Here is a 25,336-nt window from a genome sequence, read left to right as displayed (position 1 = left end):
AAGATTTGTCCTTCCCGGCCCGGTGTCGGTTTAGACAAAACGTGGGACAAAAACCTGAGGCCCGTATGGTGCCGTATACGCCGAGACATGTGGAGCCGATTGGCAGTAAAAGAGAGAAAAAAGTGCGCAGGTGACATTGGGAAAGCAATTCTAATCGATGATTACGTTTATCTGTTTGCTACTGCTTCTTTCTTTGCGTTCTTGCTCATGAGCTGCACGGCTTGATGGTGGCTTATGAGTTTTGGACAAATGATTTTCATATGTTACGCTAAGTTTAGTTCGGAATAAGCGATACTGAGCACGACTTCCTTTGTTAAGTGGATTAAAAATCAAGTTTAAACGGTGCAGAGTGTTATCTAATCAATGCACTGCCCGTATTGTTTCTGACTCTAGTTTTATCTCGTGAATACCAACAACCTACGTGGCCCCTATACGACAACGCAATAGAGCTTAGATAGAGCAGGAACAATTATTAGAAACCGGTTATAATGAATAAAAATCATATGCATTTCATTGGCCGCCGGTTGATATCACCTCGGCCATACTTGAGATTAACGTCATCACACCACCCAGTCTGTGCGATCGATTCCGCTGATCCGGAACTGGATTTGTTACCGTCCGATGGCGCGATAGAAAAATGTTTGTTTATTTATTCACAAATCACTACAATCACACCGGCACAAAGGCACTGCACACAAACACAGAGAGAGACACGCAATGATAAATGTGTGCCGGTTGACCATTAAAAATAACTCGCGCCACTGTTGCCTGCGAGCAGGAAGGAATGCAAATGTGCAAGCTGCATTGTTGTGTTTGGTTTGCTGCTGCGAAGGAGGGATGGGGGGGGGGGGGGTAATAAAATCTTTCTACGCGATCCGACCCACTTGTCGCTGCGGTCACATCTCGGCCATACCACTCGGACGTTTGCGGCGTCCTTCGCGACAGGGCAGCTGCCGGCACGTTCGACGTACTTTTCTTTTTAAGGTATACCAGCGAGGCAATCACACTTTTATAGCCGTTTTGTAGCACGGTTTTTGCAACGTAAGGTTTTAGAGCTAGACCGCTTTATCGCATTACAACATCCGGTTTCGGGTACGATTAATTATGCCAAACCGTGTATGGAAAGGTAATTAGCACTCTCTCTCTCAACCCCAACTATTGGATGAACAAGTTGTTTACAAAGTCAGAATGCGACGGTTTTGTACTGTGCACGGTATAACTTGAGGCGTTCTGTAATGCAGATTGCATACTTTCTGCTTCCTACATCTTTGTAATAATGTTGCGACTTACAGGTTTGCCGCAGATCAACAGGTTCTTTGTGCCAATCATTCAAACCAACAGGAAATGCAACTTTCTGTCCATTCTTTGTAATGGAAGATACACAGTTTTGTAGGCAAAATTTAACCGACGCAAAATTGGTTTGTTAGCTTGCTCGCTATCGCTCGAAAAGGGCAAAGCTTCTGATCAATCGAGTAGCAAAAAAAAAAAAAAAAAAAAAACAAAAAAAGCAATGCTCCTTTTCATCTAGCACCGAGAACCGCGTATATGCCCCGCAAAACACGAATGCAGTCGTGTTCTGGCAGCGAGAAACAACTCAATCAATCATGAAAATCCAATTATTTTGCCAGCAACCGAAACCGAAATGGCTTCTTTCCCGTGCAGTGCAGTGGTGCACTGTGCGGTACTGTGTAGCGCGTATCATATCTTCCTTTCGTCGGCTCCCCGGGGGCGACGTGCGAATGATACGCGAATTAGTGGCAAATTATTCCACACCATGCACTCTAGACCCGGTGTGTCGAATGTTGTTCGCTCGGTCAGTAGCCCTGCCCCTTCCCCCTTGGTGAACGGAATGGAGCAACAACAACCAACAAAAAAAGGCTAACCAAACGAACTGCAAACAAATCGCAATCCTATCCCCTAGTTAGGCTGTTTGCGGGGTCAACTTTGGTGTGTTATGATGCCAGCTCCCAGGGCGGACACATGCAAGCAAGGCACAACTCGTGCGCTCTCTCACTCTAGCTCTCGAATGCATGCCTCTAATGCAATCAACAGCCAACCCAGTGACCAGTGACGCGCATGGCCGAACAAATTCTGCCACTACTGCTGCTGCTGCTGCTGCTGGATCTGGACTTCAACTAGCTCTTAATTAGCCTTTTCCGGTGTAGCACTTCCGCGGTTGACACGGGGCCCGAGAGATGTTCGATGATTGTGCGTGACCCGGCGCTGGTCGGACGGATTTAGGACCTCCGGGAGATTTGCTCCACTACCACCACCACGTACTGTGAGCCGTCCTGTTCGACGGATCATCACGTTCGTCATTGGCCTCGGCTCGTCAGACATGGCCGTCGCCTGCATCCCGCTACCCACCAGGGAGGCTGGCACAGTATTGGAGAATTGAGGAATCCTTCAAACCATACGAAAGGAGAGATTGATTATTCAACGGTGGGTCCAATGGAATGGTCCAAAGCGCGACAGGCCACGAACCCTTACCCTCCTCGTTATTGTTTATTCTGTGTTTCAGGGGTGAGTTTCCGGGAGTGGATTCACTACTACCACCACCACCACCACAGCCGACAGCTAATGACATTCCGATCCCAGGGCGATTCCGGAAGCATTCCGCGTGCATTGCTTACTCCGTGGGGTTGTTGATTGTGTCAATATTGGCATCTAGCTCGCGAAATTTGCGGCCTGGTGTGCGCGTTTGGAGGCATGTTTGGAAGTAAATTTGATTGTGCGCACCTGGAGCGCATGGGAGAGCGTGTTTGATTTGGCCGCCGGGCGGGCGGACGGGCATAATACCGGGAACAATTTATCGGGTAAATGGTGGCGCGGTGCTGGTGCTGGTGCTCCCGATTCAATTAGCTTACTTCTGCAGGTCGAAACGTTCATATTCGGGCGCTGGCAGATCGGTCGGATCGAGAGATTTATGAGCTGATATACACACAGACGATTCGGTCGTAGGGAATAGTAAAGTTTGGGTTAAACCATTTACGTGCAGCACACTGCACACGACGTAATGATGTTGGCTGTGGAGTTAATATTCCGTGACTAAAATTTATGCTCCACAATCATTGGGGAATCACTATGGATCTTTATGAACTTAACCTACTTATGGCAAATACTGATCTATGCGTTTTTTTGTGTGCTTTTCTTCCTCAGCTTCCAGTTATAAAGCGATTGCGATGCGTGTGTGAGACAAACCAAGCTCAAACCGTAAACTTTTGTAAGTATAATTTTCCCGAATTTCATGTACAACCTTGAACCTCCGTGGCCAAACAATCCACTCGTGGTGGCGTGGTTAGATTACGTATAAAAATGAAAACAGCTCTACACATGATTCAATCAACCCAGGCCTGGGTCCGATGGGTTCATCCGATTACGTGCGCGGTACTGTTTGCTTTTGACAGCAAAGTGTCACCGATCTGCTCGGGGCGTGCGGATGGTCCAAACCCTCCCCCTTTGTTCCACATCATTTGATGCTGACGTAAGCGAAAACCCGCGAGTGGTGCAACGTTAGATCTCACGTTTACGCGAACACCGACGGCTAACTTTAAGCCACGCAGAACAACCAGCGCACAGCTACAAGCTTTACAAAATTTCGGGCTTTCCACCAAATACAATATGATTTATCCACCCTCCTCCTCCCTCATCAAAACAGATCCATCATTGGGTGGCGTGAGGGCGCATTCGGGCCGAACGGGCACATCAGTTTATCAGCATCATCCGCGCCATGGATGCTCGCGCTCTATGTACAACCGGGTTTCACCGAGATGTGTGCTACCGTGCGTGACGCGTCAACCTTGAACCGATCGATTCGGAACCCACCTCCCACCTACCGGTACACTACAATGTTTGCATACGTGTGTGTGTGTGTGTGTGTGTGTGTGTGTGTGTGTGCGTTTGTTGTAGTTTGCCGGCGTAACCTAAGCGCAAACCGTTTGCATGTTCCTTGTATGTCACGTGTCAGGAGAGCATGGCGATCAAAAGAAGCAATGCAGCCGCGCCACCGTTGCCGTCCGCCGACCGACTGCTTCCGTGCGCGTGTGGAACGACTAGCGATCGTGCCATTATTCCGTCGCGGTATGTGTGTTTTTGTACTCCTCGCTTTTTTTGCTGTTTTTGGGCCAGAAGGTGACACGATGTAAAACACATCGAATCAATGCTAGCCATCGCCCACTGGCGGGTCGCGATCAGGTGCGGAAATGGGACACCGGCACGGCAGCATCGGCGATCGGCGCAACGTGAGGCAGGTGAAGCTAATTTGTCGTGACATACTCACGAAGCAAAAGGGGGGGTTGTGGAACGAGCAGGCCCGGTGGACGGGTGTGGTAGAAAGTTGGAACCGAATTTGTGTACCGAAATTTAGGGCCGGGTACACACGGGTACACACAAACCGGGCATGAAATTGCTTCTGACGCATACACTTATGGAGCGTTTTTGTATTTTTGTTGAAGGATTTTAATCTGCCTGACATTGTGCGATGCTTTGGGCTTACAATGAACGTTTCAATTAAGGTTTTATGGTCGAAGTATTTTGATTCAGATCTGGCGGTTTGATAGTTAACCGTTTTCGAAAACCTTTAATAAAACATGGCACAGCTGAGAAGCTAAAAAGTGCTCTGAACCATTAAAAATCAAAAATAATTTTAAATAAGAACTTTACCACCCAAAAAGCGCCTCTCAATTTGTGATGGCACACAGCGTTTGGCTTGTAACGGCTTGTCAAACGAAAAAAAAACACCTGTCATGATCCAAAACCTTCCCAGATGCAAGCCTCACCACGTCAAGGTCGATGCCGAGGGCGGAAATTGAATCGATTAACCGACTAGGCAACACCGTTACAAAGACGCCGCTTCCGGTAGCACGATCCAATTTGCCACATCGGCCATACCCTCGTACTACTCCTACCAAAAACACGCACACACATACACACACAGCAAACTCCCCTGATTTCCATGTCGACACGGTTAATTGCAGGTGCCGGCGTGCAAACAACCTCATTTTGCAGCATCATTGCAACGCATGCCACAAACCCTGCAAAAAAAAAAGATGGTAAGAAAAGCCCAACACAAAACCACCAGCACCAGGTGAGAACCCGAAATTATACCGCCACCAGTGTCCGGCGTCAGGCTCTCGCGGTATGCCAGTATTGTACAGCCCCGGCACCGCTGGGACTAGCGGGGGACTGGGAAAGTGTCCAATTAATTGATCAATTTTTCAAATCCCCTCAACCGCGAATGATGACGCTTTGCGGGCGGGGTGCGGGCAAGTTCCGACCGAGGCCTAATCGGCACTAATCCAGTTTGGCCAAAACGGCGGTGGTTTTCGGTGGTGCCCGTAAACCGCAGCCGGTACATTTGTGGCGCTATACCATTTATTAGGATCGTGTTTTGTTTTTTTATTTTATGTTTTGGCGCTGTTGTCGCTACTGTCACTCACCGTTTTAGCATAGCTGCTTCGAACGGAACAGAGCATTGAGCAGTACAGCGGGAATGTTTCGAGCCGATTGTGGGGCCTTTTTTTGTGTTACGTTTGCACCATCGGTGTTGTGTCTTTATTACAACCGAACTGTGTTCGCTAACCATGCGCTAACGATAATGCCACCATTTCGCTTTATGGCCATCGTTCGGCTGGAATGGTTTGCAAAGGCGTTATCGGAATGTGTGGGTTACAAATTGTACCGAAAAAAAAACGCGCCCTCATAAACAACTACATTATTGTGCTCCTTTAAACTTTCATCGTATCTATGTAGCTTCTAGTAGCGTTATAATTGATGCAATTGAACTGAAAATGTTATCCTTTCTATACCTAACTGACGACGTCCACGACCGTTCCACAAACGATGGTGCCAAGCTTCCAAGCAAACAAAGCCGCTGTTTTACAGATTATAAATCGATCAGCATTCTTTACGAAGCTCGCTGCTAATTCGTGAAAGAACACAGGCTAATTGATAGCACACAAAAAACGACCCATTGCACGCCACCTTTAACAACAAAGAACCATCGCGTCAGTCTCAAAACGATCCAACAACGCTGTTGCTTTGTTGTACCTCCTCGGGGGTATTCTATGAGAACAAATTCTTCCTTTCTATCTTGGTTGAGTCTGGACTCGGATCGGACCCGCTAGAGGGATACATCAGCGGCACTGAGAGGACTGGTGTCTTGTACCGCACAAACGAGCACACTCTGTACGAAGCAATGAACGATGCCGCCGCCCGGTGTTTATGAAGTTATAATCGTTACATAAATGGCGCTTCTGGTCCGCTGATGAAAACCGATCCCCGCGCCACCGGCTCCGCTCCATTGGTCCATCGGTGGCACGGGAAAATACAATTCGTAATTGAACCATTAAGTCACCTCTTTTATTCCCCTGATGATGCTTCGTTTCTCGTATCGCGTCCAGCTTTAAAGCAGCTTTATTGTGCAAGCGTAATCGACTAGCTTTGTTTTTAGATGGCTTGGAGTTATAAAGAAAAGGCTCGACTTAGGACGTGAACACGTGAGCGCCTTTCGCTAACACTAGAGGGTGTTGGATGAGTCTTACGTTTTGGGTAAGACTCAAAAGTCAAAGCAATAAGGTGAAGCGAAGCGCTAGGAAAAACAAAAACACTGCCCCAAGTACCGTGTACCCTCTTACACAGTGCGGTAAGACCACGCGTAAGATCCAAACTCGTTTGCATGTCTTCATTTTTCCAGCTCGTGCTCGCTCTACTTATTGCTCATATCTTTATTCGGTGCGCTAGATCGCCCGCTCCGGGTTAAGGGGTGGAGATCTTCTTCGACTTCGAGGTCGGTGAAGAAAATTTGATTGTAACCTCCTGCACACTGGAAGCCACTGGAACGCATAATGAGATGCATGCATACAACTATCTTGATCTTTGTTCCATATACTTTCTCCACGCGACTACTTCCTTTGTTTCTGGAGGGGGGGTGCGAAGATCGGGCTCGCTGAACTGGTAGGACGTGATATACGGGATACGCGTCTCACGGTTCACGATTCGGAAACAACCGATTTCCGGGTGCGATCTCTTTCGTAACCGATCCCTCACTCCCCAGCTTAATAGAGCAGCTCTCTTTCGTTGCTCCGTTTAAACCAGCACGAGCTGCGTGGCGTTTTGAATGCGATCAAGAGTTGCCATATATCATTGGCACACAAAACAAAGTTTAGTTGCTTTCTAATCAACTTGTGCTTTTACCATCAACTTCCAGCAAAACTGCCAACAAGCACGCTAGTGGCATCTTAAACCCCTCCAGCACGGATTCATCACACAGGGGGTGTGTTGTATTGCAACAAATCCTTGCAAGATTTGCTTTTAATTACAAACTCCTCGAAACCGAAACCGAAGTGTGCACCTCAGTTTTCGGGTAAAGTTTTTGAAGAGCGCGATACACTTACGGCGATGGTGGTGTTGTTGCAGAGTTAGCCAACAACCCCTTTCCTACTGCCAAATCAACCAGCTTCATGCAGCGTGTCGGTACCGGTATCATCTACTTGTGCGCTCCACAGTTCCCACAATTGAACAGCACTACATACGATTGTTTATGTTACGCTTCGATGAGGTTGCCGAAAGTTTTCTGCACGGGATGATGATACCTGTTGCAATGATGGCTTAAGGGTGATGGTGGCGGACGTAACTTCTTCTGCTGAAGTGTGTTATCGCTTTCGAGTGTTACTTTTGCATTTTGCACACGCCGAGCGGAGCTTGGGAATGGGAAAATTGAACATCTTCTCGGAGTATACTGGGCCTAACACGGTTGATGGGTTTTGTTCGTTTTCAGTGGTTGAATATTTCATACTTAGAATAATGTATTATTTATTTAAATTCCCTATTCAGCATACTGGTCGGGATAAAAAAATCAATTTTCGGGAATTATTTTCAATGACGGTCATTGCATTGGTATGTTAAATTCATAAAATTCCCACAAATTTCAAGCACTACCAATCAATCTCATGTGTTCATTTTCACATTTCCTGCATTTTTTATTTCCACAAACACAAATACAATTTGCCGTACTTGTTTTGCTGTTTCATAAAATCCAATTTTTGTAAATGAAATTCAGATTTTTCCCAACCCTCAGCTCAACTGTATGCGACAACATGAAATTTACAAACAATTGTGCGACGACCTTTTGCCATCTACCAAAAACTGCACGCAAAAGGGAAAATTGCGAAAAATCAATTAAAATCAATGTTAGTTTCGGAAAGCCTTCGCTCGGTCGCAGCTACCCTCTCTTTTGTGGGCAGGGATTTGTGGGGAATTAAAAATGTACAAAAAAAAAAGATACACCACATTCGACCAGCCCTTTCTGCACACCTAAAGCACGGGCTGTAGCTGCTGGAATGTTTGATTTTTATTTCCACACTCTAAAGGTCAACAAAATCAAATGTGTGCACAACCCCTCGGTCTCGATAGAATTAACGCGAAAGTGTACGCAACGCTGTTTGCGCTTGTTTGCGCAACGGCGTTTTACCTTTTGGGAATGTTCGGACTTGTTCCATTAGGACCTAGTGGGATAGAAAATATTTATGAAAATTTCGTTTTATTTTATTTTTTATTCCTAACTTTTCAAATCAACATCATCGCTCCCGAGCGAGTGTAGGTTGGGAATCAGAGAAGGAAAAAAAAATTAAAAAAAATCATTCGGCAATATTTTACCCGAAAAAGCCATAACCAGACATGCATGGTAGAAAGCATATAGATTTTTGCTGCCGCAAAACGCACACAACACAATCAAACATTTATGTGTGTATCGGTTTGGTCTACAACACCACCTTGCATTTGCGAAGCTATGGCTGCACTGTTTTGTGTTCTAACATTTTAATTCTTTTCTACTCCTACCAACCTGGAAGGAAGGAAACATTTGTCAGATTCAGTGACAATGGGCCGACGACTTATTGGCAGCGGAACACGCTTAAATACGACCTAAACCTTCCCGCCTTACTCTGACCGGGAAATGGGAATCCCTTCGGATTGTGTGAAACAATAGCCAACCCACCGACACTGACCCTTTGTTTCCCTCACCTTCGCCATCGATAGTGAAAGCTTGTAGCGTCCAGCAGAGCAAAGACGCTCGAGAAGAAGATGGTCAGGGCTATCGATTTGTCGTTGTGTGTGGTTGAAATTGAAAAAAAAACAAGAGAGAGTGTGTGCGAGTCGAAAGAACAGTCGCGGAAAAAAAACAAACCCAGCATATTCGAAGGAAAAGGTAAATGAGTTGAATCATCGGCGGCGTGCTGGTGCTGGCGGCCACAACACGGGGCCTTCACCTTGACAAGCACCATAAATCCGTTCGGCTGGCGGTTGATTGATTTATGAAGCCTCTCTGGTCCGTGTGTGTGTGTTTGCAGGCGGCCGGGTTTTTTTGTGTTTTTGTGTTTCATTGCTGCTGCTGTTTTTCTTCACTCTGTTCCTATTTTCCACCGTTCTAGCGGCAACAAACATGCAAACCGTGCAACGCCACATGACAACACATGCCGCTATCAAATTCGCACCTCACGCCCTAATACAATGCAGGCGAGACAGGCGCGTTCGGTTGCGGGCGCACAATGGATGGAAAGGAAAAGTCTTGCCTTTTTGGGGGTGGTGGAAATGGGGAAGGAGCATGTGGTAAAATGATAAGTCTCGTTGGAGACGGGGGTAGTACGGAGGTACTCACACACTTGGGTCACAAATCGTTCGCGTCGCGTACGACGGGAAATGTTGTCGTCGTGTGCATGAAAAATGCACCATCAGGCCGGCACTGTGAACATGAATGATGACAGTTTGCAGTGTCATTTCGCGTTTTTGTTTTGTCCCCTGTACGAAAGAGCTTTTAGAGGTAAACCTTGCGTATGTGTCGGTGGCTTTTTGCAGTTTGAGGTTTTGCAATCGATGATCGATGGAGGACGATGAGGGTGGATAGGGGTTTGTACTGTTTTTATAGTTTATTTGCGTTCTAAGCTGTGTTGTTTCTAAGCCAAACAGCCAACAAATAGATACAATAGAAGTGAAACACAACAAATAGATACAGACCATTCTTTTCTTGATTAATGCACTTCTTTTCTTTCTCAAACATGTTTGAATAACTTAGTTGTGTTATTACAAATATTGTTGTGATCGTTCATGTCATCTGCATACTGTTGACTTCGTTATTTATTTATTTATTTATTTATTTGTCATTTAGTATCTTGCATAGATTTGGTGGGACACTTACTTATATAATAAATCCTTAATTTATCTGCAAACTTAGCTACAGCGCTATCAATAAGGAAACGAGATTGGTTTTAAACTGAGCTATACTAATATTGAAGTCGAAGAATCTTTGGAATTTGTTGAAGCTATGTATCATTTGGTTAATTTGGTCATTGTAGGAATGTGAAGATCTTGAGAACGTAGGTCTTAACAGCTCACGTATCCTGAGAGGTCCTTCAGGAGCATAAAGATTCAGCTGTTCTAGCAGGTAGGGAGAGTCTATGTCTCCGCTGATTAACTTCGCGACAAAAGTAGCTTGTAATGCCCGACGTCTATGTTCTAAGGTTTGCAGACCAAGAAGCATGCACCGTGACAGGTAATCTGAATGTTGTGATGAAGCCCATTGTAATCGGTGTATTGCTATTCTGGAGAAACTTTTTTGTACGCTTTCTATCCTAGACGTCCACACGTGACAGTATGGGGAGAAAAGAACTGAATTAGACTCTAGGATAGAACGTACTAATGCGGTATATAATGCTTTCAGACATATTGGTTATTCGGGTTGTTCTCACACTCGCAAACTCCACTCGTAAAGAAAATGACACCGATTCCTTATCCTCCAGTCAAACAGTGCCATCCTTCCATTACCAGAAAAAAAACCTCAACAAAACAACACTGTCACCGTAATTTTAAATAGCTAAATGCCTTTCTCCTTGCACCTGGTCCGCCACCGTCCAATTTGCCGCACTTACAGAGCAATTCGTTGCTACATTAGGAGCTGATTTGCGTTCCGCCCATTGCGTACCGGCGACACTAAGCGCCCTTGAAACGAGTGACTAAGTGGCGGTAACAAACTACCAAACAAATGCACTTCCCATCCGCTCGATTGGCTTTCCTTTTTTTGTTTCTCCAAATCGTCGAATTTTCCCTTTTCCTCGCACATCGCCGGCGTGGCCGGAGGTTCACTTTACGACGCGTCTCGGGCCGATGCATCGTTCCCACTGTCACCATGCGTAACCGACATTGGCGATTCTTTCGTTTCGTTTCGTTGCGCTATTCTCGCCCGGTCGCTATTTTGTGCGCGCCCATGTTTAACCCGCGCCGTTTTACTTTTCCCCGCCGTGTTGTGTTTTGAGGACGCCCTGGCATGGTTTCGCTTTCACCGTTTTTCCCAACACTCGATGGGCCCCGGGAATTTCCCCGCCGTGTTTCGTTCGCGACAGTTTGGCTACGTTTTTTGGTTTTCCTTTGCCCGAGACAACAGTTTCTTTTTTTTTGCAGCTGCTTCATGCTCGATCTTTCACTTGAATAATCGTTTCCGAACAGCATTCACACGCATTACCGCAGCCTCGCCCGTGGGTATGTGTTTGTCTAAATTTGCCGTATTTTTTTCATTCTACTGTTCCGTTTCTACTGTTTCTCGCCGTTGCGAAAGGTGCTTTGGTTTGGTTTGGCTTCCACTTTGGATGTTCATTTTCCAGCACATAAGGTCGCAAATTATCACACGCACTGGGGGTGAGCGGCATGCTCTTGTACCATGTTCACCACATCACGATCTTCGATCGACAGCCTCCATCTGTCTAAGAGAGGCTCGAGAAAGGCAACGTAAAGATTCACCTGTGCTGCTAGTTTTCGTTTTGCGTTTTCGAGGCCAGCTCAGAAACGGGCACACAACGCACCCAAACCAAGCGCCTATTATGTCGATATAATTGGGTCAATTTCTGTGCTTTGCATCAGACGCGAGGGCACAACAACAACAACAAAAACTGCCTTTTCCTTCCCCCGTTTTCTATAAAGCGTCATACCAGTTTTCCATTCTCTGGTTTTCGCCGACGATCCCGACGATCACTCTTGCTTTTCAGCCACACGCTTTGGGTGAAATTCAGCAATCAGTTGCGCACCTACGGCAACATACCGTCATCTAGCACATGGATACATGGGGTACGGTATGTTTTCCTTTTGCCTGCTACACGCTCACGCACACGCACGCTGTTGCGTGAAAAATGGTAAGAAATCACACAAGCCGCCCGCGCGCCGCAAGACGCTGGACATTACTGCACTCCTGCCGTTGCTGCGTTTCGTATTTCCGATTTTGAGGTCGCACCGGCGAAAGATACGTACGTGCTGAAAGATGTTGATTGCACGCGAGCGCCATTTAGTCGCCGACGATGATGAAGATTGTGATAATGAGCTGCCTGCCGGCAGTGTGTCTGTACGCGGACGGCGCATCGCTCTCGAGACGGCTTCTCTTTTCGCACTCAACTCCTGGGGCTGGGTCAAGAATTAGATATGCGTTTTCCCTCCGCTTTTTTGTGGTACGAAAAAAAAAACCACATCATGACATGAAAAACGGTTCCATTCTCCACATGCCAGCCGGCCATCTACCTGTAGCCGTGATCTCGGAAAGTAGCTCACGAAGGTGGATTTTTCTTTCCCTTCTGCGGACCCGGCGGTAATGGATGTCTCAAAAATGTTCGCATACGGCAAGTGGCTACAATGACGCGAGACGATTAATGCGGCCGAATGGGGCCGAAAATTGAAAACAACACCGGCACCACTTACTCGGGACGCCGTGGACGTGCAGAAGAACGGAAATTAACACCGTAACACGTGGCGGAACGCCGTGGAGCCGAACAAAAGAAAATGAAGCCGAACGATGGGCACGGGTGGGGCGATACCGTTTGCGCACCTGCCCGGCTAGTTAGTAGTGTGCGGCGGCTGGTAAACCGCCAAGGGGTCGGTACGAAATTAAGCGAGCGATTACGTCGGAAAACATTCACCGCCAACGACGAGCCACCGTGCGCTCGTCCCCTCGTGACCTGACCCGCAAACGGGGACGCATCGACGCGGCTGCTGGGCGGGATGGGAAAATTGTAGGCTCTGGGGTAGATGAGGTTCGGTGTTGCGTTTGTTCAGCACGACACGGACCTTCGTAATCGGGGGATGAGCTGGCTGGGCGGGACGGACCGAGGCCACAGTCGGTTACACTTTTGCAGCCTTCATAATTGAATGTCACGACGGCGGCGGGAAAACGGTACCAGAGTGCGAGAGAATGGCCAGTTAGCTGCAATTGGCTACGCAACGAGGCTTCCTTCATGGGGCATCACATTTGTTAGTCCAAAACCGCAGCGACAGTGAGTGGTGGGGCCGACCTAGACATCGCACTTTAACGCATCACTCAGTCCAATGGGAACTCGGTCCCGAAATGGGGTTCCCGACGATGGTCACGATATATAGGTCAGGTCTGGTCTGAAAAAAGAGACCTTAAGCATATCATTGGCATAGCGTTTGCTGGCAGATTTACACCATAAACATCGTACACGCTTTACGAATTAAAGCACCAGTGGAGGTTGCGGGAAGCGACCAAGATTAGTTGAAAACACTCGAATACGAAAACGTAGACTAGATCGTCTCATTAAAACACGCTGCGCAAATATTGTGTCATGCAGAGTGTGTGTGTGTGTTGTTGTTTTTGGGGAGCAAGACTGTGTGTAACCCGGCACAGAGACCCGGTGTCAGAGCTGGTGCGAAGCAAATGGAAATGGTTTGGGATTGTCTGGAGATAAAAGCGTCACAGTGCGTCACACCAGTCAGGTACGCTGGTACTTGTGTTGAGTCACAGTGGTGGACGTGATATTTATTTATGGTTGGATTAAATATATGAATCATAAGCACTCCCTACGAGAATCAATCTGATTGTGCGATTGATAGAATAGAAAGTCGATATTGACTGTGTTTAATCAACGAAACTCAGCAGCTATTAAGTCATCTAGGATCTGTAAGGAAGTTCAATTGATCTTGGTTTTATTGGAATTTGGCGGTCTTTTTATGGTTTCAACATGTTTTGCTCAATAGTAATAACGAATTTGTACAAAAGTCAATCAAGATCGATCTTACGCCATGTGCAACATGCAATTCTTTATTTCAATTGCTAGCAATCACTATCATCACGTTCATACCGCGACAAATGCATACAACTACAACTACAATTCATCGTTGCAAAACGCCACAATAACAGCCCCTAACTTTCGTTCCTCAGATGTAACCTTGCAAACGGACGGCCGTGGTCTCCGAGCCTTCCAAGCCTTATCTCGCGGTAGGGTTAGCATGGTCATGTCGACTCCGTTTACGCGACTCGTAAATGCAATGATTGATTGGCGATCATTGATTTGCGTCTGTATGCTGGGAAGCGAGCCAGGCACGGACACGAACGAAGTCGGTTATTCACTCGTACCATTGATGTACGTCTTATCAAGAAGCTTAACCGTCCAAATCTCTGGCCTGGGCGACTAGTCCCGATTACTAACCACCTGCTAATTAATAGCCGAAACGGCAGCGCTTCGCATGCTTCGAGCCTCTAATGCAGTAATGGAAGCAGGCAATAAAACGGTGCCAAGATAACCCGTCCGATAGGGGAACGAACTTCACATACAAAAATCGGCTGAAGCCTAAGCTATGCTTATAAACGATGGTGTGGTTTCTGCTCATAAATAAAAAACTAAATCATATCACTAGCTCTGGCAGCGCAAATCCAAATGATCGTTAGATAAAGGAAAAAAATGCTTTTAGTTTTGTGAAATGCCACCAAACAACAACGCTCCATCAGACTACTTCATTGAGCAAAAATCATTTGACGGACAATTCTTTCCTCAGCAATGCTTACCAACCAGAGCGCTCCGCTTATCAAGCAATACTATCGGAACGGAATCAACAAACGAACAAAACACGGCACAGCTAATCCCTTCCAAACTCGCCGAGTTCAAATACCGATCAGCGCCCGCCCCGAGGTCAATTGCAGCGCGTTTATGCAATTGTGCAATTGTTTTCACACAGCACTGCCTTTCACGTGATCGCCTCGAGCGGGTCAGTAATTTGAGCATATTTTCTACTGTTTGTTCACCATGCAAGATGAGTCCGTGTGTAGGAGGGTATGTGCTATCAGCGGCACGGGCTGTAAAAGATGTGAGGGTGGCCGATCGTGCACTGGCTATGTGGGAGTTAGCTGTTCACTTCTGAAAGCCATACTGAGCGGGTAGCTCTTTCCAGGCAAACTACTTTGTAACAATTATTTGCCGTTAATCTCGTTTTCCTAAACCTGCACGGGAAAAGGTCAAACACGTGATAAACTCCCGGAGAAGGCTCCCGGGGTTTGTTAACATTTCCCGAGCTTCCCACTCACATATGCACACACGTGTGCACCGGAAACCGTCCGGGCAGTTTATGTACCTGGTCGTGTTCTTTTGCTTTATCGTCCAGTTCCAGTTATACAGCTCGTGTAAGTGATGTTCGAAGCCATTTTAATGAAAACGCGCTCTACCCCAATTAACCCACAAACCAGTGGCAAGAAGCCTTATTTCACTGCCCATTTAAACAAGCATCTTTGCATCTTCCAACGCCACAAACGACCGCCATCCAGTTCACCTTAACGCTACTCCATCCAGAATTTGAAGTGTTTGAATGCACAAAAAAATCCATTACACACAATATGCAGAAACACGCCATCGTAAAGAATGGGCTCAGCGAGGGGAGCACAAAAACCAGGCCAAACGGTACCGGGCACGAGTTTGGAGCCTTCGGGAACGTGGCAACGTGTTCGAAATGGTCAAGAATCTTCGCATTCGTGCATTCGTGAGGATCGCGTTGCGCTTGGATGTAATAATTAGAAGGTTTACACCCTGCCCAGTAGACACCAGCACCGCTACCAGGGAGGGCAGTGAAAGAGCTGCAGCTAACTTACCAGTGTGCTCCTTTCTGGGTGGCTTATCGATCGATGGTAATGATTTATTATCGCCTACCCCGTGGAAGGTATCGAACAATCCGCTGGTAGTGTGTTCCGACACGCTCTACTCTGACCAAAAAGATAAAAAAATGAGATCAACAACCACGAACAACCGTGGCCAGGTGGATTGTTCCGGATACCATTCATCAATGGTAATTAAAGCCTCACTCAGCAGGCGGCTTGTTTTTTTATGGAGATCATGAGCAATTATACCGTTTCTTGGAGCAGAGGCACACATTTCTAGAACGATCAGTTTTGAAGTGATTGTAACCTATTGCGGTGTGGTAGCATTCCAGGAAAATGTTCCCTTATGCTACATTGAGTTCAAGGGAATTTAAAGATCTTCCTTCTCCAAAGTAGCTCCAAAGTCTCACTATCTCACTAATCACTATTTTTCTTCATCGAAATAGGTTGAAGTTCTTGCTACAACTTCCAGTAAAGAAGCGTTGGAATTCCTATCAAGATGGTAAAAGGCAATGTCTGACACTAAACTGTACCTAAAACATTGCATTAAGCGGCTCATATACAACCGTCATAAACGTTCCCGAAAACCACAACAATGACCAACAGTAATTGTATGGCAATCAGTATGTGTTTCACCCGACAGGGAAGAAGCGTCAGGCGCTTTAAAGTTCCGTTCCCCGAGCAGCGATCCGTTAATGATGATCCAGCTACTCTCTATGTAAGCTTTGTCTCGGTTTCGGATCCAGTATCGCGTTATTAGATCCTCCGAAAATCCCTCCCTGGCAATAAAGATGCCACTGAGACGATAAGGAATGCTCTTCCCTTCTCTCTTGCTGCGCCTTCGTTTGCCCTTTGCTTTGCTTCCCATCTCACAAGTGTTGCGCAACAGACCACTCCGGTCTTCTGATCTGTTTCAAGATCCACATCTATCGCTGCGTTTAAGCGGGAGTTTCGCTTTTGATTGACTTTCGGTGGGAAGAATAAAATAACAAAAAACAGTACTCCAACCTCTTTCATAACTCGCGGGAACAAGCAGTGCAAGGCTGTGTACGGTTTAATTATCGCTTACCCGGTAGCAGTAGCAAAGGTTCTCCTTCACGTGATCTTCTCTTGATCGCGAAACGCCCGCCCGTCGTTGTTGTCCCGCGTCGGAAAGTGATCCATTTCATTTCCCAACGAAGCTGGTCGATATGCCTGGCACAACGATGCAATAAGAGATTGGTGAATCAACCACGTATGTGGCAGTAGTACGGCAGAACGGTCGGAGAACGTTTAGCATTTTCTTTTATTGTGCTTAATTTTTATTTCTCCCTTTGGATTGGAACGTTTTTTGTGTGCTGCTGTTCGGTTGGACGGCGGTGTTCGCTAGCGGTGCTTCTTGGCACCGGGCAATAACGGCGGTTAGCCGCGGGTGAGGGACCCGCGGCGAGCTGGCTCAGGACGGTGGTCCGTTAGCTACAATTACCGCAGCGCAGCGCTTTTCGGTGAGGATTAATGTCTTGTTCATCGATGAGATAAGCACGTTCAAAGTGCCGGTGGTGTGGTTTGTATCAAGGGGGTGGGGAAGGGTATATCGATCACAAAAAAAAAGAAAGAAATGGAAGTAACAACACAAAACCCCAATCAGAGTAAAACCACAAAACCCGCACCAGTGGAGATTTCTGCTCTAAGGTGTAACCCATTTTTCTTCTTATTTATTCAAATTTCCCGTCGTCCCGTCCAAGCCTTAAATTGTCAAAGCATTTCCCATTTTCCATCAGTTCCGTTTGGGGCTTTCCTTTAATTGCCGCCCGAACGTTAGTTTCAATTTAATACAGATTATGTGTTTTCGTAGTCGCAGAACGGTAAACACGTAAACCACGTGACAAAACGGCGCCACAACCGAAAGACCAGTCGCGAGACCGAAACTATCAAAAATCAATTTAGATGCCCAGCGAGCATGATGCTGCATGGGAGGAAAGCTACAACGAAACAACCCAACAAACACAGCAACAGCCGACTAATCGTGGGCATGCGGTCCGCCGCACTGTGCCTTGTGCATTTCCGGTCATTTCCCCATTCAGCGGCTGTTTCCGTTACAGTTTGGCTGACGGGACGGAACGGGCGGGTGTGCTAGCTGGGTCAGGTCATCGGCCCAGTGGAGAGGGTGGAGGGATGGTAGAGGGGATGGACAACATTTCTCTTGTTTGCATCGTTTGAACACACACTCCCGTTTATGGGGAGCGAAGCTGACGGACATGCGTGGCAGCCGCGCTCGCTTGAACCTTGGTTGAATATGATTTATGTGGATCAGTATTCCCATTCACGATCGCATGCGGGGAGCGCACTGCAGGCAGCGATCATCTCCTGCGGTTTATGTGAGCGTCTTCCGCCCCGCCGGGAATCCAGATTCCCCCCCAATGGAAATGCTTGCCCACGCTGTGCTAGCCGGACTAATCCCGCTTGGTTTTACTTACGCCCATAGCCTTTCTTTGCCGCGAGTTCCCCAATTTTGTCTAGTTTAGTATTCCCAAAAAAAGAACCCAAGCGAATGACCTCGTTTTGCGTTTTTGGGGGAAGATTTTTCGAATTGGGTTTTTTGTTTTATCGTCTCACCTCAACCGACCTACCCAAGGGCGATATGTATGTATATATATATATTGTTTCCTGTGTGCAAAACAGGCAAAACACACTTCCAACTCGGAGACTGGGTCAACGTGTTTGGATGCACATCCAATTAAATCTAATCACCTCACCACGCCAACTAGGCAGGTATTCGCACTCATAATGACCGTAATCAAACGAAACGGATGCTCTCCTGCACTGCGCGATGATAAACAGTCTTGACGGATGGGCGCAAAATCCACCAAAAGACGGCGCACAGTGTAGCCCCGTTTGGCAAGACGAAGCACAGCATGGTGCGAATCGGCCGTCCAATCAGGAGGAATATGCATAGATATATATATATGGGTCAAGCTGTAATTATCCACCAAACGCATCATAGATCTCGTGCTGGGGAGGCAACAGCACTGTGTGTTTGTGAGGGGGTGTTTGGGATGGTGGGGGAGATCGATACGATCAGCAAGTTGAGCATCATGCACGCATGCACCACGGTGGCCTTGTTCTTGTAATCATAATTTCTCCCACCCCAGTGATCAGTCAAATCATCTACATGCCACAAAAAAGGCAAACAAAGGTGTACTACACTGAGCAAAACCATCTACAAGCGGGCGCGCATGGGTGTGTGGCAAATAAATGAAAAGGGGGTCAAAACAACCACCTGCATGAATGCATTAAAAAAAAACACATTAAATTCAATTTTTCTTAGCTTGTTTGCCTGTACCCTGCGCCGGTGCGCCTAGCAGAAGTGCAAATTACTTAATGTGTGCTATTCTCTTCTTGTCTTCTAATTGCAGACACAACGTCCACGGCAGCCTGCTACGCAGCAAGAGCCACTGGTAGTGATCTCTCGCATCAAGATCTCTCTCACTGATAGACGATTCTTCCACCCGCTCGAGAAGCACTCCACTTGCCTGCTGCCGAGCTGATGCTAAAGCAAATCGCCCCCAAGAAGTGTCCACAAACCGCTAACGCACTTCCTGAGGCACCTGTGCGTCCGATACGTGCCGAATAAGCCCACCGGCTCCCAGCTTCGAAGCTGCTCCCCGGCTCATCGATACACACCACTACACGCGTGACCATCAGCATCTTCTTACTCTCTATCATCCCTCCCTTCCGTCGGCCGGGCCCATGATACACCGTGCACAACCGTTGAGCAAACTAACGCAATCGTCAGAGCGCATCCCAATACCCCCCATTGTGTAAAAGCTTCCCCCCAAAAACCAACCCCTCACTCGGTATCAAAGTTCTCCCCGGCAACGCAACGCGAGAGAGTGTGTGTGTGAGAGAGAGAGAGAAAGAATTGGCTTAGCTTCCGACAACACTTAGCCCCATCAGCTGTGGGAAGCCAGCTTTGGGAGAGGAGCACGAACAGCACCGGGAGAGGGGGGAAAGTATAGGAACCGCCAGCAAACCCCCAAACCGTGAGAGTACCGCAGTATATCCAGAGCGGTGGCGGCGCGGTCGGACGTCACGGAGCGGGAAAAGGGTTCGGAGAGCCGGCCGGGTGCGCGCGATAGTTTAATGCGTCGCCGCGAACAGCGAACGGCGCAGCAACCGGCAGTGTTGGGTCGAGTTTCGCCCGAAACACGTCGCGAGAGCCAGCCAGACAGCGAACCCGATCTACTGCGAGCCCCGGGCGAACGGGTGACGTACACAGTGGAGTGAAGAGCGTGGAGGTGTTATGTAAAATCGAACGAACGAAGACGAGTTCTCGGGACGAGTAGAGAAGCTGCACAAACCGCACACTCACCCACTTTCTTATCATCCTGCATCGTGTCGGCAGAGCCTGGGCGTTAGGTGCGGATGTTTGTGACGCGTGTTTTTCGCGCGCGTGTAAGACAAACCGGGCGCGAGTTGCTTCATTTGGTCGCCTTTTGTTGCGCGAGCGGTTGAGCAGTTTTCGGGTGCACAAACAGCGTCGAACTCACCGGTGGCACCGAGCAGCCGAGGTCCCAAACATGCTGACCGGTGCAAAGTAAGCGTTCAGCAAAGTGCGCGACGGCACTGTAAACAGCCGACGGCAGCAGTGGCTCAGCGTGTCCCCGACGATGGTATCGTTAGCGACAGTGCAGCACAGTTCGCTCGGAGCCCCACGGATTGCCATTAACATCACCAGCCACCACCGGCTGACCGATTGGAGCGATAAGAACGCGATCGAACCGATCGAACCGATCGAGTGCCAAGACTCGGCGCAGGCGAATGTTCTGGTGATAGTGGCGCATCCCTGAGGATTCACCGTGTTTAGGAACAGGTCTCTGTGTGTGTGTTTGTGAGTGTGTTTGTGTGTGAGGGCTGACTCCTAAAACTGACCAAGGTGATAAGCTTGTTGGAGGAAGGGGTAGTAGGAGGAGGTGGCGCTGTAGTAAAGGGTTGGCGGCCACACGACAGCAGTCGCTGTCGTGAAGGTGAAACGGTGAAAATAGCACCCTGAGTGAGTGAACCTTGTGTTGTGTTATTATTTATTATTCTGTGCCCTCCAGTCTGTGTGTGTGTGTGTGTGTGTGTGTGTGTGTGCTTCAAGACCATTCCGGAAAGGTGTCTGGCGCTGGTTTTGCATTCCCGTGGAAGTGCAACGTTGTCAGCGATCCAAGTAGGCAAAAGGTGCTAAAAGTAACATTTTGCAACATTGTGTATATCTGTGTGTGTGCGCGGTTAGTTAGCATCTTCCCCCAGCTCTGGGCCGCGCGGTTCGGCTCACTCGGTGAACAGACACCGTGGCGAACGGATCCCATCCTCCACCCGGCCATCCACGTCGAAGCATCATGTACTGGATCCGGTCGAAGAAGCTGCGCGAGCGGCTCGCGCTCGGGTTCGGCGCCCTGCTCGTCCTCTTCACCCTGCTGCTCGTCGTCGACCTGCAGATGGATCTGGGGGTTTCGCGCGGCGAGTTCATACCCTCGCACGCCCGCATCCGGTACGCGAACCAGCCAGACCGGGCCGGCATCTACAACGAGTTCCACCGGAAGTATCTCGCCAAAAGCAACGCGTCCGGCTCGAAGGAGTACCTGACGACGAACGCACAGCAGGCCCAGCATCGCGGCCACACCGACACATCCGGGCCGGGCTATCCGGGCAAGGCGGCCGTCACCACCACCGTACCGCCGCCGCACGATCGCTTCAAGGATCTGACCGCGCTGGTCGTAGCGCCCCGCTCGAGCAAGCACCGGGCGCCGCAACCGTTCGAGCGTATCATCGTGCGCGAGGAGGCGTACACGGACGAGCCGCTCGACGATGACGAGGCGAACCCGACGCTCGGCGAGCTGCTCGATCTGCGGCCCGGCCCGAACGCCTCCAACCTGGAGCGCTTCCAGCTGCGCATCTCCAAGCGGGAGCTGTACCGGCGGGACGACACGCTCGTGAACGCGGTCATCGACGACATGGTGCGGCTGCCGATCCTGCACGTGGTGCAGAAGGAGGGCGGCACCCAGCTGAAGCTGATCATCGACTACCCGAACGAGGTGCACGCCCTGTTCAAGCCGATGCGCTTCCCGCGCGAACAGCAAACCCTGCCGAACCACTTCTACTTTACCGACTACGAGCGGCACACGGCCGAGATAGCGGCGTTCCATCTCGACCGGCTGCTCGGCTTCCGGCGGGCGATGCCCGTGACCGGCCGCATCCTCAACATCACCACCGAGATCTACCAGGTGGGGGATGAGGTGCTGCTCAAGACGTTCTTCGTCTCGCCGAGCAGCAATCTGTGCTTTCACGGCAAGTGCTCGTACTACTGCGACACGTCGCACGCGATCTGCGGCAATCCGGACACGCTCGAGGGTTCGTTCGCCGCCTTCCTGCCCACGCAGGACGATACGCAGCGCAAGGTGTGGCGGCATCCGTGGCGCCGCTCGTACCACAAGCGCCGGAAGGCGCAGTGGGAAACCGACTCCGACTACTGCACGATGGTGCGCGACATACCGCCGTACGACGAGGGGCGCCGGCTGCTCGACCTGATGGATATGGCCGTGTTTGACTTCCTCACCGGCAACATGGACCGGCACCACTACGAAACGTTCAAAATCTTCGGCAACGACACGTTCCCGATCCATCTGGATCATGGGCGCGGGTTCGGCAAACCGTTCCACGACGAGCTGTCCATCCTGGCGCCGGTGCTGCAGTGCTGCCTGATACGGGCGTCCACGCTCGAGACGCTGCTGCGCTTCCACAACGGCCCGCGGCCACTGTCCGAGGCGATGCGCGAATCGATGGCGGTGGATCCGATCGCGCCCGTGCTGTGGGAACCGCACCTGACGGCGCTCGATCGGCGCGTCGGCATCGTGCTGCAGGCGGTGCGGGACTGCATCCGCAAGTCGTCCGAGGAGGACGCGCACGGTGGCATACCGGAGGTGCCGAATGCGCTGGGACAGCGGGATGCCAACGGGTTCTATCGCTCCTAGCGACTGGCGGCCTACCGGCACGGGATGGAGCTGCAGGAGCGGCACGGGCGGCTGCACGCCGTGAACCACCGGTACGCGCGGGCAGAACAGCCGGTCCAGTATCAGCAGCAGCAGCAGCAGAAGCAGCACCATTACTACGGTGCTCCCCGAGCCGGCTCCTCGACACGCTTCCTCGACCGAAGCCGCACACTGTACATAGTTGAGTAGGTGGGACGAATCCTAAGGGTCGTCGTGTGTATCAGCACACCGTAAGACTAATGGGACACATTACTAAGGCAATGTTAGGCTGTAAGGTAGGAGGGTAATTCCTTTGCGCGAGTATATGTGAATGACTTATGTGTGTGTGGATGCGAATGATTGCGAATGGTTGCACGAGTGATATGAGAGTTTCTTGTAGGGCTAAGCATATAATTCCACTCCCTCGACATGAGCGGCCTAGAGGTTCCTAACCAGCATGGGGGAGGGGGGGGGGGGGGCGAGAGTTGCTTGTGTGTGTGTCAAACGAAACCGAACCGAGGTCGGAATCGGTGAATGAAAAGCCAACAAAAATCCGCGGGGAAAAAGAAGGGGAACTTTTGTTTTGTTTTTTAAGTTGTTTTAGTCACTGTAAGAAAACTGAAGCGACTCAGTTCGGTTTTTGGAGAGATCGAGCGTAAGCGTATGGAAATAAAAATGGCACCACCATCCACACGGTGCAGAACATTGATCGCATGCATTGAGGTTAGGCCGGTAAAGTCCACCCGTTATTCTGCACCGAGCTGTGCCACTAGTTGTGTTTTAGGGATAGAGTAGACGAGTTAGCAATACCCTTAGTAGCGCAATAGTTAAACCCCGATCTTCACCCATCACCCCCCCGTTCCCTCCCTCTTCCCGCGAGGTGCCGGGTTGAAGTTTCTTTGAGGCCAAAGTTTTTACTACACCACACATGCACACACACAAACCTACACTCCCTGTCAGGATGATACTGCAGATGAAGTAGAGCGAGTGATCTGAATGGTTGTGTGTGTGTGTGTTTTTGTTGTGTTTGCGTTAAATTTTCTTGTTATGAACGAATCCAACCCGAAGCCTCGAAGCCTCGAAGTGCGTTTTCTTGCGGAAGAAGAACACGTGTTGTGCTAAGTAGGCGTTCGCTGTTGCGCTGCGTCTTCGTGCGTTCCACGCGACACAGTTGATCGCTCTAAAAGGCCAGTAAATTAATAGGAAGAGAGTGAGTGTGTAAGAGAGCAAAGGAGAGATAGATAATACAGAGCAATAATAAAATTAAATCCAAATAACAGTCTATCAGTGTCGATACGAAAACAGCAAAAAAAACCCTAAGGAGGGCAAAAACAACAACAAAAACAAAACCACTCATGCTTAGAAAGTTTATGATGAGATGTGGTAGCTGAGATAGAGCATAAGCATAAGTTCACACATTACGATAGAGGGGAGGCGAAAGCATAAAAATGCGCATCATAAAAGGGAGAGAGAGAAAGAGAGCGAATGTTTTGCACGCAAAAGTCAATACGCATTTTCGCATCGGGCGCGTCGCAAGTGTGCGCGCGCGTGCACGACTGGCAAGCCATTGTGATGTATGTTTCTTGTTGTTTTTTTTTTGTTGTTTTGTTACGTTTAAAAAACAAATGGAGGTGAGAGCAGGTAGCGAGATGTTTCAAAGTTCCGTCAAGACGCTGTGGCACTGCGCAGAAAACGGGAAGAGTTAAGTTATACGCGCAAGCACGTTGCTGCACGTGGCTGCAAGTGGAGCAGCAGAGAAACGGTAATGCATCAGCAAAATGTATTTAATAGGGGGGGAAGAAAAGGGAAGATGCGTATAAAAAAACACACAAATAGATACCACGAACACAAACCAACCATGATAGTAAGAATATAGTAAAACGATACGAATAATAACTAAAACAATGAAACATATGTAACGAAAACACCGTAACACACGAGAAGGACATGAAGCAAAAGAAGAAGAAAAAACAAAAAGGTAATACAAAACGTGCTAATCTTTCATCCACTTGTGTAGTTAACTATCTGCTTTTTTAATGTTCTTTTTTTTGTAAAATTATACACTGTTTCTTTCACTTTCAAATGCCAGAGTGTTGTTTCGGTGCTTGCCTGCTGTCCTTCTCGCTTTTGTCCTTAAATCGATGGGTTGAGAATTGAACCATTTGGAGTGAGTGATTGGAGCAGACTGCTTGCAGAAATTGAAGGTTAACAAAGATGCCAAAAATAGTTAAAGTACCGTGCGCCGCATAATACGTTGCAAATTGGTGGCCATTGCCACTGCCGGAAACGCCAACGTGGGGGAAAAGAGAGAAAGAGAGAAAGAACAAAACGCTCCATCGAAAGGGAGGGTGGGCCGATATCGATTACTCGCACAATCATGCTCTTTGCCCACCTCTTTGATTAAGTATGATTTGCTTTACTGTTTCTCTTG

General features: G+C 48.6%; 1 protein-coding gene across 7 annotated transcripts in view; it reads left to right on the top strand.

The window, feature by feature from the left end:
- Positions 1–23,614, top strand: part of LOC1273052 (extracellular serine/threonine protein CG31145) — a 49,570-nt gene extending 25,956 nt beyond the window's left edge. For 6 of the 7 annotated variants that reach the window (XM_061643360.1, XM_061643361.1, XM_061643364.1 and 3 more), the window contains 2 exons: positions 3,160–3,223; positions 19,309–23,614. In XM_061643360.1, the coding sequence (XP_061499344.1) occupies positions 21,277–22,908 (1,632 nt within the window). In that variant the 5' untranslated portion in view covers positions 3,160–3,223; positions 19,309–21,276 and the 3' untranslated portion in view covers positions 22,909–23,614. Of the gene's footprint in view, positions 1–3,159; positions 3,224–3,658; positions 4,641–19,308 lie in introns of those variants that run through there. The other variant, XR_009764706.1, reaches the window with a different exon arrangement.
- The last annotated feature ends 1,722 nt before the right edge of the window (positions 23,615–25,336 follow it).

The sequence above is a fragment of the Anopheles gambiae genome, chromosome 2 (assembly GCF_943734735.2).
Source record: "Anopheles gambiae chromosome 2, idAnoGambNW_F1_1, whole genome shotgun sequence".
NCBI lineage: Eukaryota > Metazoa > Arthropoda > Insecta > Diptera > Culicidae > Anopheles > Anopheles gambiae.
Note: the sequence above shows the minus strand (reverse complement) of the source record. Positions and strands in the feature narration are given on the sequence as shown.